This window comes from Dreissena polymorpha, chromosome 12 (genome assembly GCF_020536995.1).
Source record: "Dreissena polymorpha isolate Duluth1 chromosome 12, UMN_Dpol_1.0, whole genome shotgun sequence".
NCBI lineage: Eukaryota > Metazoa > Mollusca > Bivalvia > Myida > Dreissenidae > Dreissena > Dreissena polymorpha.
Genome location: NC_068366.1, coordinates 35,900,290 through 35,914,814, shown reverse-complemented (window position 1 = coordinate 35,914,814; position 14,525 = coordinate 35,900,290). Strand labels below are relative to the sequence as shown.

The 14,525-nt window shown below is 39.6% G+C and overlaps 1 protein-coding gene across 2 annotated transcripts in view; it reads right to left on the bottom strand.

The window, feature by feature from the left end:
• LOC127852737 (protein unc-80 homolog) overlaps positions 1-14,525 on the bottom strand; it is a 138,829-nt gene that overhangs the window by 5,831 nt on the left and 118,473 nt on the right. For both annotated transcript variants that reach the window (XM_052386689.1, XM_052386691.1), the window contains exons 58-61: positions 14,342-14,500; positions 13,592-13,768; positions 11,181-11,303; positions 453-811 (exon numbers count right to left, since the gene is read on the bottom strand). In XM_052386689.1, coding sequence (XP_052242649.1) covers positions 453-811; positions 11,181-11,303; positions 13,592-13,768; positions 14,342-14,500 — 818 coding nt within the window. The remainder of the gene's footprint in view (positions 1-452; positions 812-11,180; positions 11,304-13,591; positions 13,769-14,341; positions 14,501-14,525) is intronic.

The following is a 14,525-nucleotide window of genomic DNA, read 5'->3' as shown; positions in this document are numbered from 1 at the left end:
AGCAGGCAAAACAACATGCAAAGCTCAAAAGCTAATTAAATATTTAAAAACGAGATATGTGTTTGTCAGAAACACAATGCCTCCTATTGCGCCGCTTTGAAATAAAATTTCAATATATCATTTGGCAGGTTTGGAAATTATCTCCCTCTTAAAGCTTATTACTTCCCTTGGATTGTATTTTTTGACTTTTGACCTTGAAGAATGACCTTGACCTTTCACCACTAAAAATGTGCAACTTCATGAGATACACATGCATGCCAAATATCAAGTTGCTATCTTCAATATTGCAAAAGTTATGGCCAATGTTAAAGTTTTCGGACAGACAGACAGACAGTTCAACTGCTATATGCCACCCTACCAGGGGCATAAAAACATAAGCCAGCACACCACTCAGAAATCAAGCATCACGTCATCCGCAGCAAGGCCATGTCATCTCTCCAAGACCACGCTACCTTTTTACTGTCATCTTTCTGGTTATGAATAGCCTCCACAGACTTGGCGTAATTTCCTTGCGCCGGTGATGCTGACCGTGGTTTGTGAACACCAGTTCCAGTTCGATGCAGCCGTAGGGACTCGTTTTCTGGTTGACGTCTGCTACGCAGCGTGCTTCTGCTCTCGGTTGGGGAGCCCTCCGTGCTGTTACTCTCTGTGTCACTGACATCGTTTCTGCCATGCCGGATCAATCGTCGGGCACTTGTGGTTTTTGTTCGAGTGCGCTTCATTTTGAAAGTTTTGCGACTTTTTGCGTCCTGCCTCTGAAGGCGGTGCTCCCTTGGGTACAGGTCATTCCCAGTTTGTATTTCATTTCCATCTTGAAAACAGATAAAACACATCATTTATGTGTACAATTCTATTCAACAAACTCTCTATGCATAAACATATAGTTGTACCTATTATTTAAGATGAGCACAAAGTGTGAGTATAATTTCAAGCAAGGATGTTTTGTTGCTCCTAACAATCAGTGAATTTGCAAAATAAACTATTCTGCGTGTTATTTCAGAGACACCTCAAGACAGAAACAAGAGGGCCAAGATGGCCCTAGTTCGCTCACCTGAGAGGAGTCGGTTCATTCAATCTTTACCAAACGTCAAACTTGACCTAGATATTGTCCAGACAAACATCCTGGTCAAGTTTCATCATTATTTAACCAAAACTCTGGCATATGGAGTGTTTTGTTTTTGTAAGATTTGACCTAGTGACCTATATTTTGAGTTGACCCCCTTTACCAAACATCAAACTTTGCTTACAAAAACACATTTTTCTAAAATAAAATTCATTTTAATTATTAAATACTTACCTGCTATCCCTAGCTATACCTTTTTAAGGTGGGTTAGCTACTCCAGAAATCTTCAAGTGCCGGAATTCGGCCACCTCTCCTACTGAAAACAGATCAGGTAAAACATAGTATAATGTAAACTAACCGGAAATCAAGAACCGTAACTCATCTTCCTTTTCAAATTAATTATGAAAATATAAAACGATGAGCGGGGCTGGGAGGTGGGACTTACCGATAGCAGGTAAGTATTTAATAATTAAAATGAATTTTATTTTAGAAAAATTTGTTTTAATATCATAAATACATACCGTACCTGCTATCCCTAGCTGTAGCTGTGGCGGGAGGTTCTCGTTGTATTTTCCCATCACAGCAAAAACCGATAATCAGGTTTTTCAGCCAGAGATAGTCGAAATGTGTCCTCATACAATCTTCGTTAGTACAGTATTGTACTTAGTTTCTGGATAGCACCAGTACATTAAGCCATGGAAGAAACTACTGTTTGAGCAACCACAAGAGGACCCAACATATATAAATTGTCCTGTTGACACTCAAGAGAACGAAGATAGAATGAGGAAAAGGTGGTCGGATTCCTCTAGAAAGCAGCTTGAAGCACTTAAGAAAGTGGAACCTTATTAATATACGCCCACGAAGCCGAAAGAGCTCTTAATTCATGTGGTCTAATCATCAACAGGGATAAATCTCTAGATGACAGAGAAGAGTAAGCCTTCCTTATGGTCGAGGCTACCCATCGAGAAATAGAAGCCGCAGACACCCCCCCCCCTTTTAACGGAATGAAAAGTCTCTTACGAGAACCTCAAATTGACTTTACTCTTTTAAGATAGAATTTTAACGCCCTGACAGGGCAAAGAAGTCTATCATCATCTTCATGTACACAAGTATTAGAAAGACTTGGAACTTTGAAGGGTTTAGAAGCCATAGAGGGGAGTTGATTCTTAGCAAGGAGTCCTGGCTGACATAACAACGTTACAGATCCATCTGAGGAATCAAAACGAAGTTGACCATCCTCGATAGAAAGAGCATGAATTTCCCTTCTCCTTTTGCCTGAAGCCAAAGTAAGAAGGAAAACTGTCTTCCAAGTTAGGAACTGTAAAGAAGCTTGATCTAGAGGTTTGTTTGGAGCCTTAGTAAGAGAATCAAGAACACAAGCCAAATCCCATTTAGGTGCAAGTGTACAAGAAACAAAACGTTTGAGTTCCATAGCTTGAATAAGTTCCGAAATTGCTGGATCAGAACATACTTGTGATGACTTAGTAAAAGCCAAAGTATGCGAAATCATAGATCTATATCCTTTCTTATCATCAAAAAGATAGATGAGAAAATCCGCTACACGTCTAGCAGAGGGATTGAGGTGATCAATCTTCCCTCGAATACACCAATTAGAGAAGAGTTTCCTGCGAGCATCATAGACTGCTCTGGTGGACTTCCTCCTTGCCGAAGCAACGAGGGTTGAAGCCCTGACAGAAAATCGTTTCTTCTGCAGAGATTGCCTGATAATGGCCAAACGTGTAAGTGGAACATTGCTGGATCCGCATGTAGTCTGCCTCTTTGAGACAGTAGATCTGACCTGTAAGGGAGTTTCCTGGGAAAATCGTACAGGAGACTGAGAAGATCGTTGAACCAAGCTCTCCTGGGCCACCAAGGAGCAATCAGGAGTATGCGACACACACTCACCCTGATTTTTGCCAATATTTGTGGAATCAGAATGGGTGGGGGATAGGCGTAGCCGTCCAGTTGGTCCCATTCGAATGAAAGCGTTTCTACTGCCCACGCTGCTGGATCGTACACTGGACTGACATACAGTGGAAGCCTGTGGTTGTGTCTGGTCGCAAATAGATCGACCAGAGGATAACCAAAAAAGTGAAAGATCTGATTGGTCACTTCTTGATGAAGTGTCCACTCTGTTGGTAGTAACTGGTGTTTGCGAGACAACCCATCCGCCAGGGCGTTGAGGCGACCTGGAATATATTTGGCCACAAGAGAAATATTGAGCCTCTTGCGAGAACAAGTAATTCCTTGGTTTCCAGATACAGGGAGTGAGAATGTGTTCCCCCCTGTGCCTGGATGTAAGTCACAACTGACGTGTTGTCTGTTAACACCATCACACACGAGTCTCGAAGACGTGACTGGAAATGAGATACTGCTAGAAAAACTGCTCGCATTTCTAGATTGTTGATATGTAGCTGTGACACCTGATGAGATCACGACCCTGAAATTATCAGACGGAGTGGTTCCAGATGAGCACCCCACCCTTCCTTGCTCGCATCCATAATTAGGAATAAAGAAGGTTGCGGATGAAGAAGGGGTACTCCTGCAAGAGATTGTCTAGCCACCACTGAAGATGGGGTACTAAATCTGGACAAATTGGAATCTTTGTAAACAGATTGTCCGGAGACCATTTCCAACACGCTGAGAGGTAATGCTGAAGAGGACGAAGGAACAGACGTCCCAACTGCACAGTCTGCTACTGAGCTCAGGATAACGTTGAGAGAGGAATTATTGAGCTGTTATATGAGATTGGGACAAAACCCATTTGACTTTCAGCAAAAGGTCTGATATTCGTTGACGTGAAACTCTGACCCGATTGACGGGAGTCAAAAAATTCATTCCAACCAAAGTGAAATCTTGAGAAGGAATGAGATCTGGCTTGTCCGCATTTAGAAGGAGTCCCAAGGATAGGAGTTCCTTCCAAGAGAATCCTTGGTGACGCAGAAGCAATTGACGATCGAGCTGGTGTAACAGCCAGTCGTTGAAATATTGGAGAAGAAGGATACCCTGCACCCGGAGGTGTGCTACGACCGCAGCAATTAGCTTGGTAAAGACTAGGGAGCCGTTGCCAACCCAAATGGCATCGCTCCGAACTGGTAAACCTGGCCTTGAAAGGCGAATCGCAGGTACTTCCGGTAGTTGGGATGTATAGGAACATGGAAGTATGCATCTTCAAGAAGTCCAAGAACACCCCCCAGTGCAGAGGTTTGATGGTGTCCCGTATGAAGGACAGAGTCTCCATTTTGAAAGTTGGTTTGAGTAGATACATGTTGAAGGCTTTTAAGTCTATTACTGGTCTCCAGGAACCATTTTTCTTTTGAACAAGAAAAAGATGACTGTAAAATCCTGGAGAATATGGATCTTGTACCCTTTCTACCGCCTGTTTTTCAAGAAGAACACAAATGGACTCTGGAATATGAGGATGCAGAGATACCAGTTCTATGGGGACGCATGAAAGAGGAGGTCTGTTCTCGAATTGAAAAGTCAGGCCTTTTATAACAAGAGAATGAACCCAAGCGTCAGAAGTTATTTGAAGCCATCGATTTGAAAAAAGAAGAAGTCTGGCCCCTAATGGTATTTCCAGCATCTGTGGAGATGGTGGTAGAAAGGGTTGTTTCCGAGGGCTGATAAGAAGGAGGCCCGCCCCTGCCGACAGGAGGTTTGGAATTCGTCTTATCTAGCTGAGGTTTGTTCTTTTTAGCAGGGTTCCTAACAGAGGACCTCAGAGAAAAAGATGGTCTGTAACTTGGAGTACATCTATTAGAACCTGACCGAGGATTCCAGGAAGGTTTTTTAGAGAAAAGATAAGTCCTCTTATCCTTCTTAACTACTGGACCTGCCAGTGGTCTAGAAGCCGGTTGCTTAAAGGCCACTTGGCGTTGTCCAGAGTTATTTCTTGCAAGAGAAGCATGAAGTTGATCATCTTTATCAGCTGAGAGTGCTTCTTGTATCTTTCTACGGAAAAGAAATCCTGATGAGAGAGGTGCTGCCCTGAGCAATTTATACCTGGCTCTAATAGAAAATATTTAGGTAAAGACGAAAGGATAAGATCTCTACGAATCCTTAACATCTCCGACATTGAAGAAGCAGCATTATGTGAAAGGTTCAATGTCGTTCGGGATAATGTATCAATAAATCCCGAAGTTCATCCGGAACCGAATCTGACCAATCACAAACAAGGCGCAAGATAGTTGCCAGCATTAAGTCTATTTGGTTAGATAGACCTAATGCTCTTCTCTCTCTTCCTTCTTATTGTTCTAAGATGGAATAAGGAACCAAAACCGATGTTGAAGAACTAGGTATGGTAAGCAACAGTTTATTCATGTCAGGATCCTGAATAGGTAATTTAGAGAAATCTAAACCAGAATTCGGATCAGGTACTGGAGGCTTATAGCTTCAAGAACATTCCTGAGTTTTTGATTCAGAGAAATCTTTAGGTACTCTCCATATCTCTCCTTGTTTAGGAATCGTTTTATTGATTGATTCCAACGACTGAAACACAGATAAAACTGAAGCACCAATCGGAAGACGTGTATCAAGGCGGGAACTCGCCTTAGTAACCCTGTTAGGATCAAATGTACGAACCAACTGCTCAGTAACCGAGATGGTCGAATTAGCAGACACCTCCACAGGTCGTGAACAATACTCTTCGCCAAGAGTCTGGAACATAAACTCGTACATCTGATGAATGGGTGCTAAATACTGATCAGTATCATTATCTGCATCCGATTCATGCTCACTGTCAACAACGCCAGAGGTGTGCAAAGAATCCATTGAAACCGTGATAGGAATGATAGGAGAATTATCTTGCACCAAATGATGATTCTCCGGTAACGAAGAATGACTATCCTCAAAGTCAACACACTGGTTATTAAAACCAGAAATAGACGGTGAATTATCAGAAGTGATAGGTACATAATTTCCAAAGGAATCTTGAACCCATGTGTCACGCATAGACCGAGTAGCAGCCGGGGGTTTCCCACTAGAAATAGTAGTAGATACCCTCAGTGCAGACAAAACAGCCGTTGTGGTGAAATGAACACCAGAATTGAAGGGCTGTGAAATCGGATCAGTCACTGCAACATGTGTTGAAATCACACTGGAAACTGGTGCATAGGGTATGGAAACATTACTATCAGAAAAAGGATAGTAATGTGACCGGTCATGAAAGTCGGAAAGACAATGCTTCCATGAAGCTTGTCTCGACCTTTATTCCTGTGATACCGAGATCTAGAACGGCTACGACGTCTAGAGCTAGAACGGCTACGACGGGATTATGTCTCCTCGAGTATCGTTCCCATGATGATCAAGATGATCGATCATGATCATAACAATTACGGGAATGAGGACTGCTCGATGAATAAGAGCGTGTCCGACGTCTACCTCTATAATCAGAACTAGTCGACGACGAATGTGCATTCGACGATGAAGAAGTGGAATAATCCAATGAAGTAGAACGTCTGTTTCTGATCATTGACCGGTTACTGGCAACTGTTGACCGGTTAATGATGGGTGCATATTGACCCGTGTCTGGTGACCTGTCGGTAGTATTGACCGGTGACCGGTAGTACTGACCGGTGACCGGACCGGTCATCATTAACGATGACCTATGGGTCGGACCGGTCATCAGTAACAGATGACCGGTGGGTGGGACCGGGCCAGCGGTCAATACCCGGTTAAAACCGGTCAAAACTGGTCATTACTGGTCTTTACTGGTCAATACTGGTCGATTGAAAATTGTAGCAATAAAACATTACAAAGGAGCCATTTTATATTAAATCAATAATTATTCTGTAATTGATAAACTTTTTTCTGAGTTATTTATTGTAAAAAAATCTTTAAAGCTGTAAAAAGTTACTTCTTTATTATTTATGCAAACAGCCTCAAATACATAAGGACTAAGGCAATATCTTTATCTCAGTGTATCACATCTGTTACTAAAGTATTATTACTATTGTAGGTACCATAGCATTTCACTTATCTATTGATATATCTATTTGATCTTTTTGATAAACAGATGGACAAACAGAACTCTTGTGTATTCTAGGGTTATAAATCTGGCCTCTTAGTTGGTAATAAAATGCATGCAGTGTTATGTCTCTGATATTGACAATTAAGCAAATCTGCCCTTAGGCTATTTCATATCACTCACACAAGAAGATTACATTGTACTTGCTATTAATTTAATAGTTACTTCTAACTTGTTTCCTTTCTATATTAAGAGGTTTTTTTTTCCCTTTGATATTAAAAAGGTTAATTGGTATTCAAATGAAAAAACAATCAAAGTTCTTGATTTTGCCAACAAATAATGTTTTCCAATTGTGGGTCTACTCTTCTTTTCAATTATTTTTTTATTTTCATAATTATTTCTTATTATGTTGTTTATTCTTTTATCAATAAAAATTTAAGTTTTTTTCACTATTTTGTTTAAAAAGTATTTAAAGAAATCAATGCAAGAATACATGACAAGTAAGGATTGTGTCAAAAAGGTGCCATTTAAGGCCCTATTATCAGTTTTGGGTGCCCCAACCTGTATAGGTGAGAAGACTGTTAAAAGACTGTGGGGACAGTGGGTATGAGGAACAACTCATACACAGTAATTGACAGGTTCTTGTTGAATCAAGCACAGAATTATCTGAGCATCATAATTCATTAGAATTAAAAAAAGTTCAATCAACCAGAAAAATCAAATTGACCAACTTTGACTTATTTGCAAAATTTTGAGAGATTGGCCGACAAATTGCATGAACAGGTATATAATAGTGGGTATTAATAGCTTAAGACATTATTGGCAACATGTCTGTTTAATTTATATTATCAATATTGTTTAATTAGGCATGGAATATAAATTAAAATTGGGGGCGAAGTTCAATCGACCAGTATTGACCAGTAATGACCACTTCGGGAGTATTGACCGGGGCGGTTTTAACCGGTTAAAACCAGGGGCGGTCTATTGGTGCCAACCCTGATAATAGATGACCGGTGACCGGTGGATCGGACCAGTGACCGGTGGGTCGGACCGGTGGGTCGGACCGGTCTCCGGTGCCTTGGACCGGTCCCCAATGATCGGTCCCCAATGACCGGTGACCGGTCGTTGCCCGGACCGGTCTCCGGTGACCAGTCCAGAACCCGGTGACGTACCGGTCATGACATGACCACTGTTGTCAACGGATAATGACCGTATGGCGGGTGCCAATTGGTCTGGCATTGGTCGATGTCCTTGACCAATGCCATCAGGCAAAGACCGGCTGAAGGTTGTCGCCATAAGGTCTGATGTTGATCGACTTTCCGATGGTAAAGTACGATCGCCATCTTGCCTGATACCCGGTGACTGATGCTGTAATTGATCATCTGACGTCTGTAAAGTAACCGGGCAAAAACCATCTGTTGATGGTACATCTGGTCGTTTCCTGCTAAAAAACGGTCTGCGACGTATTGCTTTCCGCCAAATGTCGTCGTCCCATGAACTACAAATAGAACATTTATGGTCAACTGTACACAAAGTGCATAATAAACAAGTGTCGTGGTTATCTCACGACGCTTTTAAATGACCACAAACGCCACGTAATTGAAAACTCATTCTAATTTTTTAATTAGAAAATAGAAAAGAATTTACGCAAGAAACAATATTTAGTGACAATTATGATGAATAAAACAGTTAAATACGGTATATAAACTGTACAAAATATAGTCAATACTTTTTGACTAACCCACGAAAAGCTCGTGCACAAGTGCACGATGCCGTAGAAAACCCCGTCAAAATCTGAAAATAACAATATTTACAACGTAATTTAAAGAGAACAGATTTCTGAATATAGCAGAAATGACAAATTATGTAATTTATCAAATAAGAAACCCAAAACACCACGCAGAATTGAAAGAAAACACCAAATTCCACAGGAGCAGAAAAATGGCGGTCTGTCTCGGTGTTCTCCAGAAAAGGAAGATAAGTTACGGTTCTTGATTTCTGGTTAGTTTACATTATACTTTGTTTAACCTGATCTGTTTTAAGTAGGAGAGGTGGCCGAATTCCGGCACTTGAAGATTTCTGGAGTAGCTAACCCACCTTAAAAAGGTATAGCTAGGGATAGCAGGTATGTATTTATCATATTAAAATAAATATTATGATGACCAAGATTCATAAAATCTGTAACAAAATTGTGACCTCTAGAGTGTTTACAAGGATTTTGTATAATATAATGAAAATTTGGACAATCTAAAGGCAATTATTATGGCATTAATTATGTGATATAATATATATATATATATATATATATATATATATATATATATATATATATATATATATATATATATAAAACCAATCTTTTCACCAAGTTTCATGATGATTGGGCCAAAAATGTGACTTCTAGAGTGTTCACAAGCTTTTTTTACTAAATAAATATGAGAAAACTGCCCCCCTCCCCCGGCAGCCATGTTATTTAACTGACCGGAACCATTTTCAAACTCAACTCTCATATCAAGGAAACAAATGTTCTGACCTAATTTCATGAAAATTGGGCCAAAAATGGGACTTTTAGAGTGTTCACATGTTTTCACTATATACATATAGAGAAAAATGCCCCGCCGACTGGCAGCCATGTTTATCACCGATCTGGACCATTTTCGAACTCTTCCGAGATATCAATAAAACCAATGTTTTGACCAACTTTCATGATGATTGAGCAAAAATTGTGACTTCTAGAGTGTTTACAAGGTTTCTCTATAGCCAAATAAGGAAAACCGCCCCCCCCCCCCCTGGCAGCCATGTTATTCAACTGTCCGGAACCATTTTAGAACTCAACTCTCATATCAAGGAAACAAATGTTTTGACAAAATTTCATGAAAATTGGGCCAAAAATGAGACTTCTAGAGTGTTCACATGTTTTCACTAAATACATATAGAGAAAAAAGCCTCGCCCACTGGCGGCTATGTTTTTTCACCGATCTGGACCATTTTCGAACTCGTCCGAGATATTAATAAAACCAATGTTTTGACCAGCTTTAATGATGATTGGGCAAAATTGTGACTTCTAGAGTGTTTACAAGGTTTCTCTATAGCCAAATAAGGATACCTTTTTTTTCTTTTTTTTTACCTAGATTTTGACCCGGCACGACCCAGTTTCGAACTCGACCGAGATTTCATTGGGACAAAGCTTCTGACCAAGTTTCATGAAGATCGGACAATAAATGTGGCCTCCATAGAGTGTTTACGAACAAATGTGGATGGACGACAGACGGCGGACAAAGACCGGTCACAAAAGCTCACCTGAGCAATCAGGTGAGCTAAAAAACGATGCCATCAACAACCATGGATGACACAAATAATGCAAATTTAACCATAATCTTTATCACATACTAGTATTTAAAGCCAAAACTGCAACTTTCTAGTATTTTTAACAACTTAACCAGGCTTGCTTAATGAAATTCCCTATTTAATGTGAATTGGTTTCACCTTTTCATGATGTCACATTACAATACTTGAGTAATAGCTCCCTGGACCAAATTATTATTTCAACAACTACCAAATCTAGTAACCAAATAGCAGGAATCAGCTGAAAGAAAGAACTTCTACACTTCTGGTCTTTACAACAGGAAATGTTAACTTTAGTTGTAAAAAGCGAAAATGTCTGACAAAATTTTTGTTTTGAAAACCAATGTTTTCTGCTTACAAACAGGGAAAATATGACACATGTTCTTTTGGAAAACCAATATTTTCTGCTTACAAACGGGTAAAATAAGATAAATTTTCTATTTGAAAACCAACATTTTCTGCTTTCAAACAGGTAAAATACAATGTATGAATAATTTCAGAAATACTTACTTGTTTTAAGATTTTCATGAGAAAAGACATCAGCATAAAATAGCAAGTGACTTAAGGAATTCTATTAACCCATTTATGCCTAGCGTCTTGAAAAAAGGCCTTGGCAAACAGCGTAGACCCAGATGAGACGCCACATGATGCGGCGTCTCATCAGGGTCTGCACTGTTTGCTTAAATGAATTTCTGTAAGAAATATTCTAAATATAGAAATAGTGACTTAAAGAATTCTATTAATTTAATAATTTCCTTTTGGTATTTTAGAGTTCTGACAATGATCACCCCAGTGCTCACTTACCCTCATTCTCATACAGGACTGATGCTGGACTCTCATCTAGACTGTTCTGTTCAGACAGGGCCGGCTGGAAGGCAAACGTGGGCTCTGTTTGTACTTTCTCTTCCGATTCCTGCACGACTTGGTCTGCAAAAACAGATTTATTTAGGTATGTATGTGTCTTGTTGTGAGAAAATTGGGCTTAATGCATGTGCGTAAAGTGTCGTCCCAGATAAGCCTGTGCAGGGACTTTCCGCCTTTACTGGATTTTCGTGTAGAAGAGACTTCCTTTAAACGAAAAATACCATAAAAGTAGGGAGTGTTGTCCCTGATTAGCCTGTGCGGACTGCACAGGCTAATCTGGGACGACACTTTAAGCACATGCATTAAGCCCAGTTTTCTCAGAACACGACTCATATAGATATAGATATAAAAATCAATACATGTAGGTGTCATCTGCCAGTCATGATCAATTTACCTATGAAGTTTCATGATCTTAGGCCTAATTATTCTTGAGTTATCATCAGTCAACCATTTTACTGTTTCGAGTCACTGTGACCTTGACCTTTGACCTAGTGTCCTGAAAATTAATAGGGGTCATCTTCCAGTGATGATCAATGTATCTATGAAGTTTCATGGATCCTAAGCGTAAGCATTCATGAGTTATCATCCGGAAACCATTTTACTATTTCGAGTCACTGTGACCTTGACCTTTGACCTTGCAGGTTTTTTCCCACTTTTTGGGATCATAGCCCATGGCTTTGGAATTGGGAATTTTAGCGTCAATTTAATGAAATTGGGAAAATAAATTTAGAAGCCTTCTTTTTTGTGTGCGAAAAGTCCACTGATTAGGGAAATACTAATTTGATATAACTATTTATAATATTTCAAATTAAAAGAACGAAATCATATAAATCATTATTATATACTTTGTTAGATGTAACTAAATTAAAATTGAGATAAAATAAGCATTACACTTCTTTCTGAAAAAAAAAAAAATTGGGAATTTTTTGGCACATTTTGGGAATAAAGTATTTGGGATTGGGAATATAGCCGTTTTTCGGATATAAAATCAGGCCAAAAAAACCTGCGGCTAGTGACCTGAAAATCATTAGGGGTCATTTGCCAGTCATGATCAATGTTCCTATGAAGTTTCATGATCCTAGGCCTAAGCATTCTTGAGTTATCATCCAGAAACAATTTTACTATTTGGAGTCACTGTGACCTTGACCTTTGACCTAGTGGCCTGAAAATCAATAGGGGTCATCTGCCAGTCATGATCAATCTACGAATGAAGTTTCATGATCCTAAGCCAAAGCATTATTGAGTTATCATCAGGAAACCATTTTACTATTTCTAGTCACTGTGACCTTGACCTTTGACCTAGTGACCTAAAAATCAATTGGGGTCATCTGCCAGTCATGATCAATCTGCGTATGACGTTTCATGATCCTAGGCCTAAGCGTTCTTGAGTTATCATCCGGAAATCATCTGGTGGACAGACCGACCGACGAACAGACCGACCGACGAACCGACCGACCGACCGACATGAGCAAAACAATATACCCCCTCTTCTTCAAAGGGGGGCATAAAAATAGATGTAGAGCTATCACTGACAATGATTAATATTCCCTGCATACTACTTTGACACAGATATTGAGCCCTTTTTTGCATATCTCAGGCTATTCTTTAATTTGTATGTTTCCTTTTTGTGTCTAGCTTTTAGACAAAAATCTAGAGGTATACAAATTAGTATGGTATATTGTAGTGTGCATTGTAAGAAAAAATCTATAACCATGTGAATTTATACTACTTTCTGTGTGCTTTCAGTGTGCAAGTTAGTAATTCAAACAGGGCTTTTTTCTCTATATAAATGGTAATGAAAAAATAAGCCATTCCCAAACAAATTTAAAAAAAGGCAGTTTTCCTCCAAAAAAACACCTTACTCACTCTGAAATTTTTGGTTCCCTGTTACCTCACTCATACTGAATTTATATATTATCGAGAACAAGGGTCTTATACCCTGTAGCAAGTTTTGCATGACATCACATATTTTACAGACATCATTATTATTATTGGTGTTGTTAAGGGAATCTGCGACTTTCAACATCAATATGCACTATTTTACCTGTTTAGCACCACTTAATTTAATCACTACAAAAGTATATTAATTAACATTCTGGTAATCAATTTACCATTCGAGAAAAAAACGCTGGTTTAACTCTTTCAGTGCTGGAACCGAATTTTGAAGGCCTTTGCAAACAGTTTGGATCCAGATAAGACGCCACAGAATGTCGTGTCTCATCAGGATCCAAACTGTTTGCTATTCTGATAGTATTCGTTGAAAACAATCGAAGAAAATGCTCATTTTAGAAATTCTGCAGACAACATTTTAGCAGACGACAAATTTCCCAGCATGCAAAGGGTTAACTCACCGATGGGAGAGAGATCATCCTGAGTGGGCCGTTTGAATTTCTCCAGGATTCTCATGCCGTCCTTAGCCGAGATCCGCTGACCGATGGACTGCCTCCGCCCAGACTGGCTCCCGCTCTCAAAGCTGGGAACCTTGAAAGGGACGCTGTTACCAGAACTTCCCTGGGACAGGATGGTTCCTGTGTATATGAAAGTCAGAAAATATTGGTTTAATTTGCGTCTGCTTCTGTATTTAATTTCAAAAGATTTTGTAGAAAATGATGTCAACGTGAGTTCCCCAGATATATTTTGGAACATAATAAAAGGCAAATGTTGCTTTTGCAAAAAAAACACATTTATTACAAATTTTATAAGAATTTGACCCCTATATTTGACCTTTGACCTTCAAGGATGACCTTGACCTTTCACCACTCAAAATGTGCAGCTCCATGAGATACACATTCATGCCAAATATGAAGTTGCTATCTTCAATATTGCAAGTGTACATTAAATGAGCGATTTTGACCCCTATATTTGACCTTTGACCTTCAAGGATGACCTTGACCTTTCACCACTCAAAATGTGCAGCTCCATGAGATACACATGCATGCCAAATATGAAGTTGCTATCTTCAATATTGCAAAAGTTATGGCAATGTTAAAGTTTGCACAAACAAACAAACAAACAAAGCAACAAACAAACAGACACGGCAAAAACAATACCACTATAGTGGGGGACATAAAAATTTCTTAAAAGGTAGAAATCACCCCGACCTCTGCTGGCCCGTTTTCCAATGGTGGCAAGTGTGGGTTTTGGTGGACCAATGATCTCCGTTGTGATTTCATTCACTTCAGCACGGGCTCTGTTCTCCAACGTATGCGAGAATTCAGACCTGTCTGTTACCATGGTTGCTGATCTTGACCTGTATTCACCTTTGGAAAGAGGAAATCTTAAATC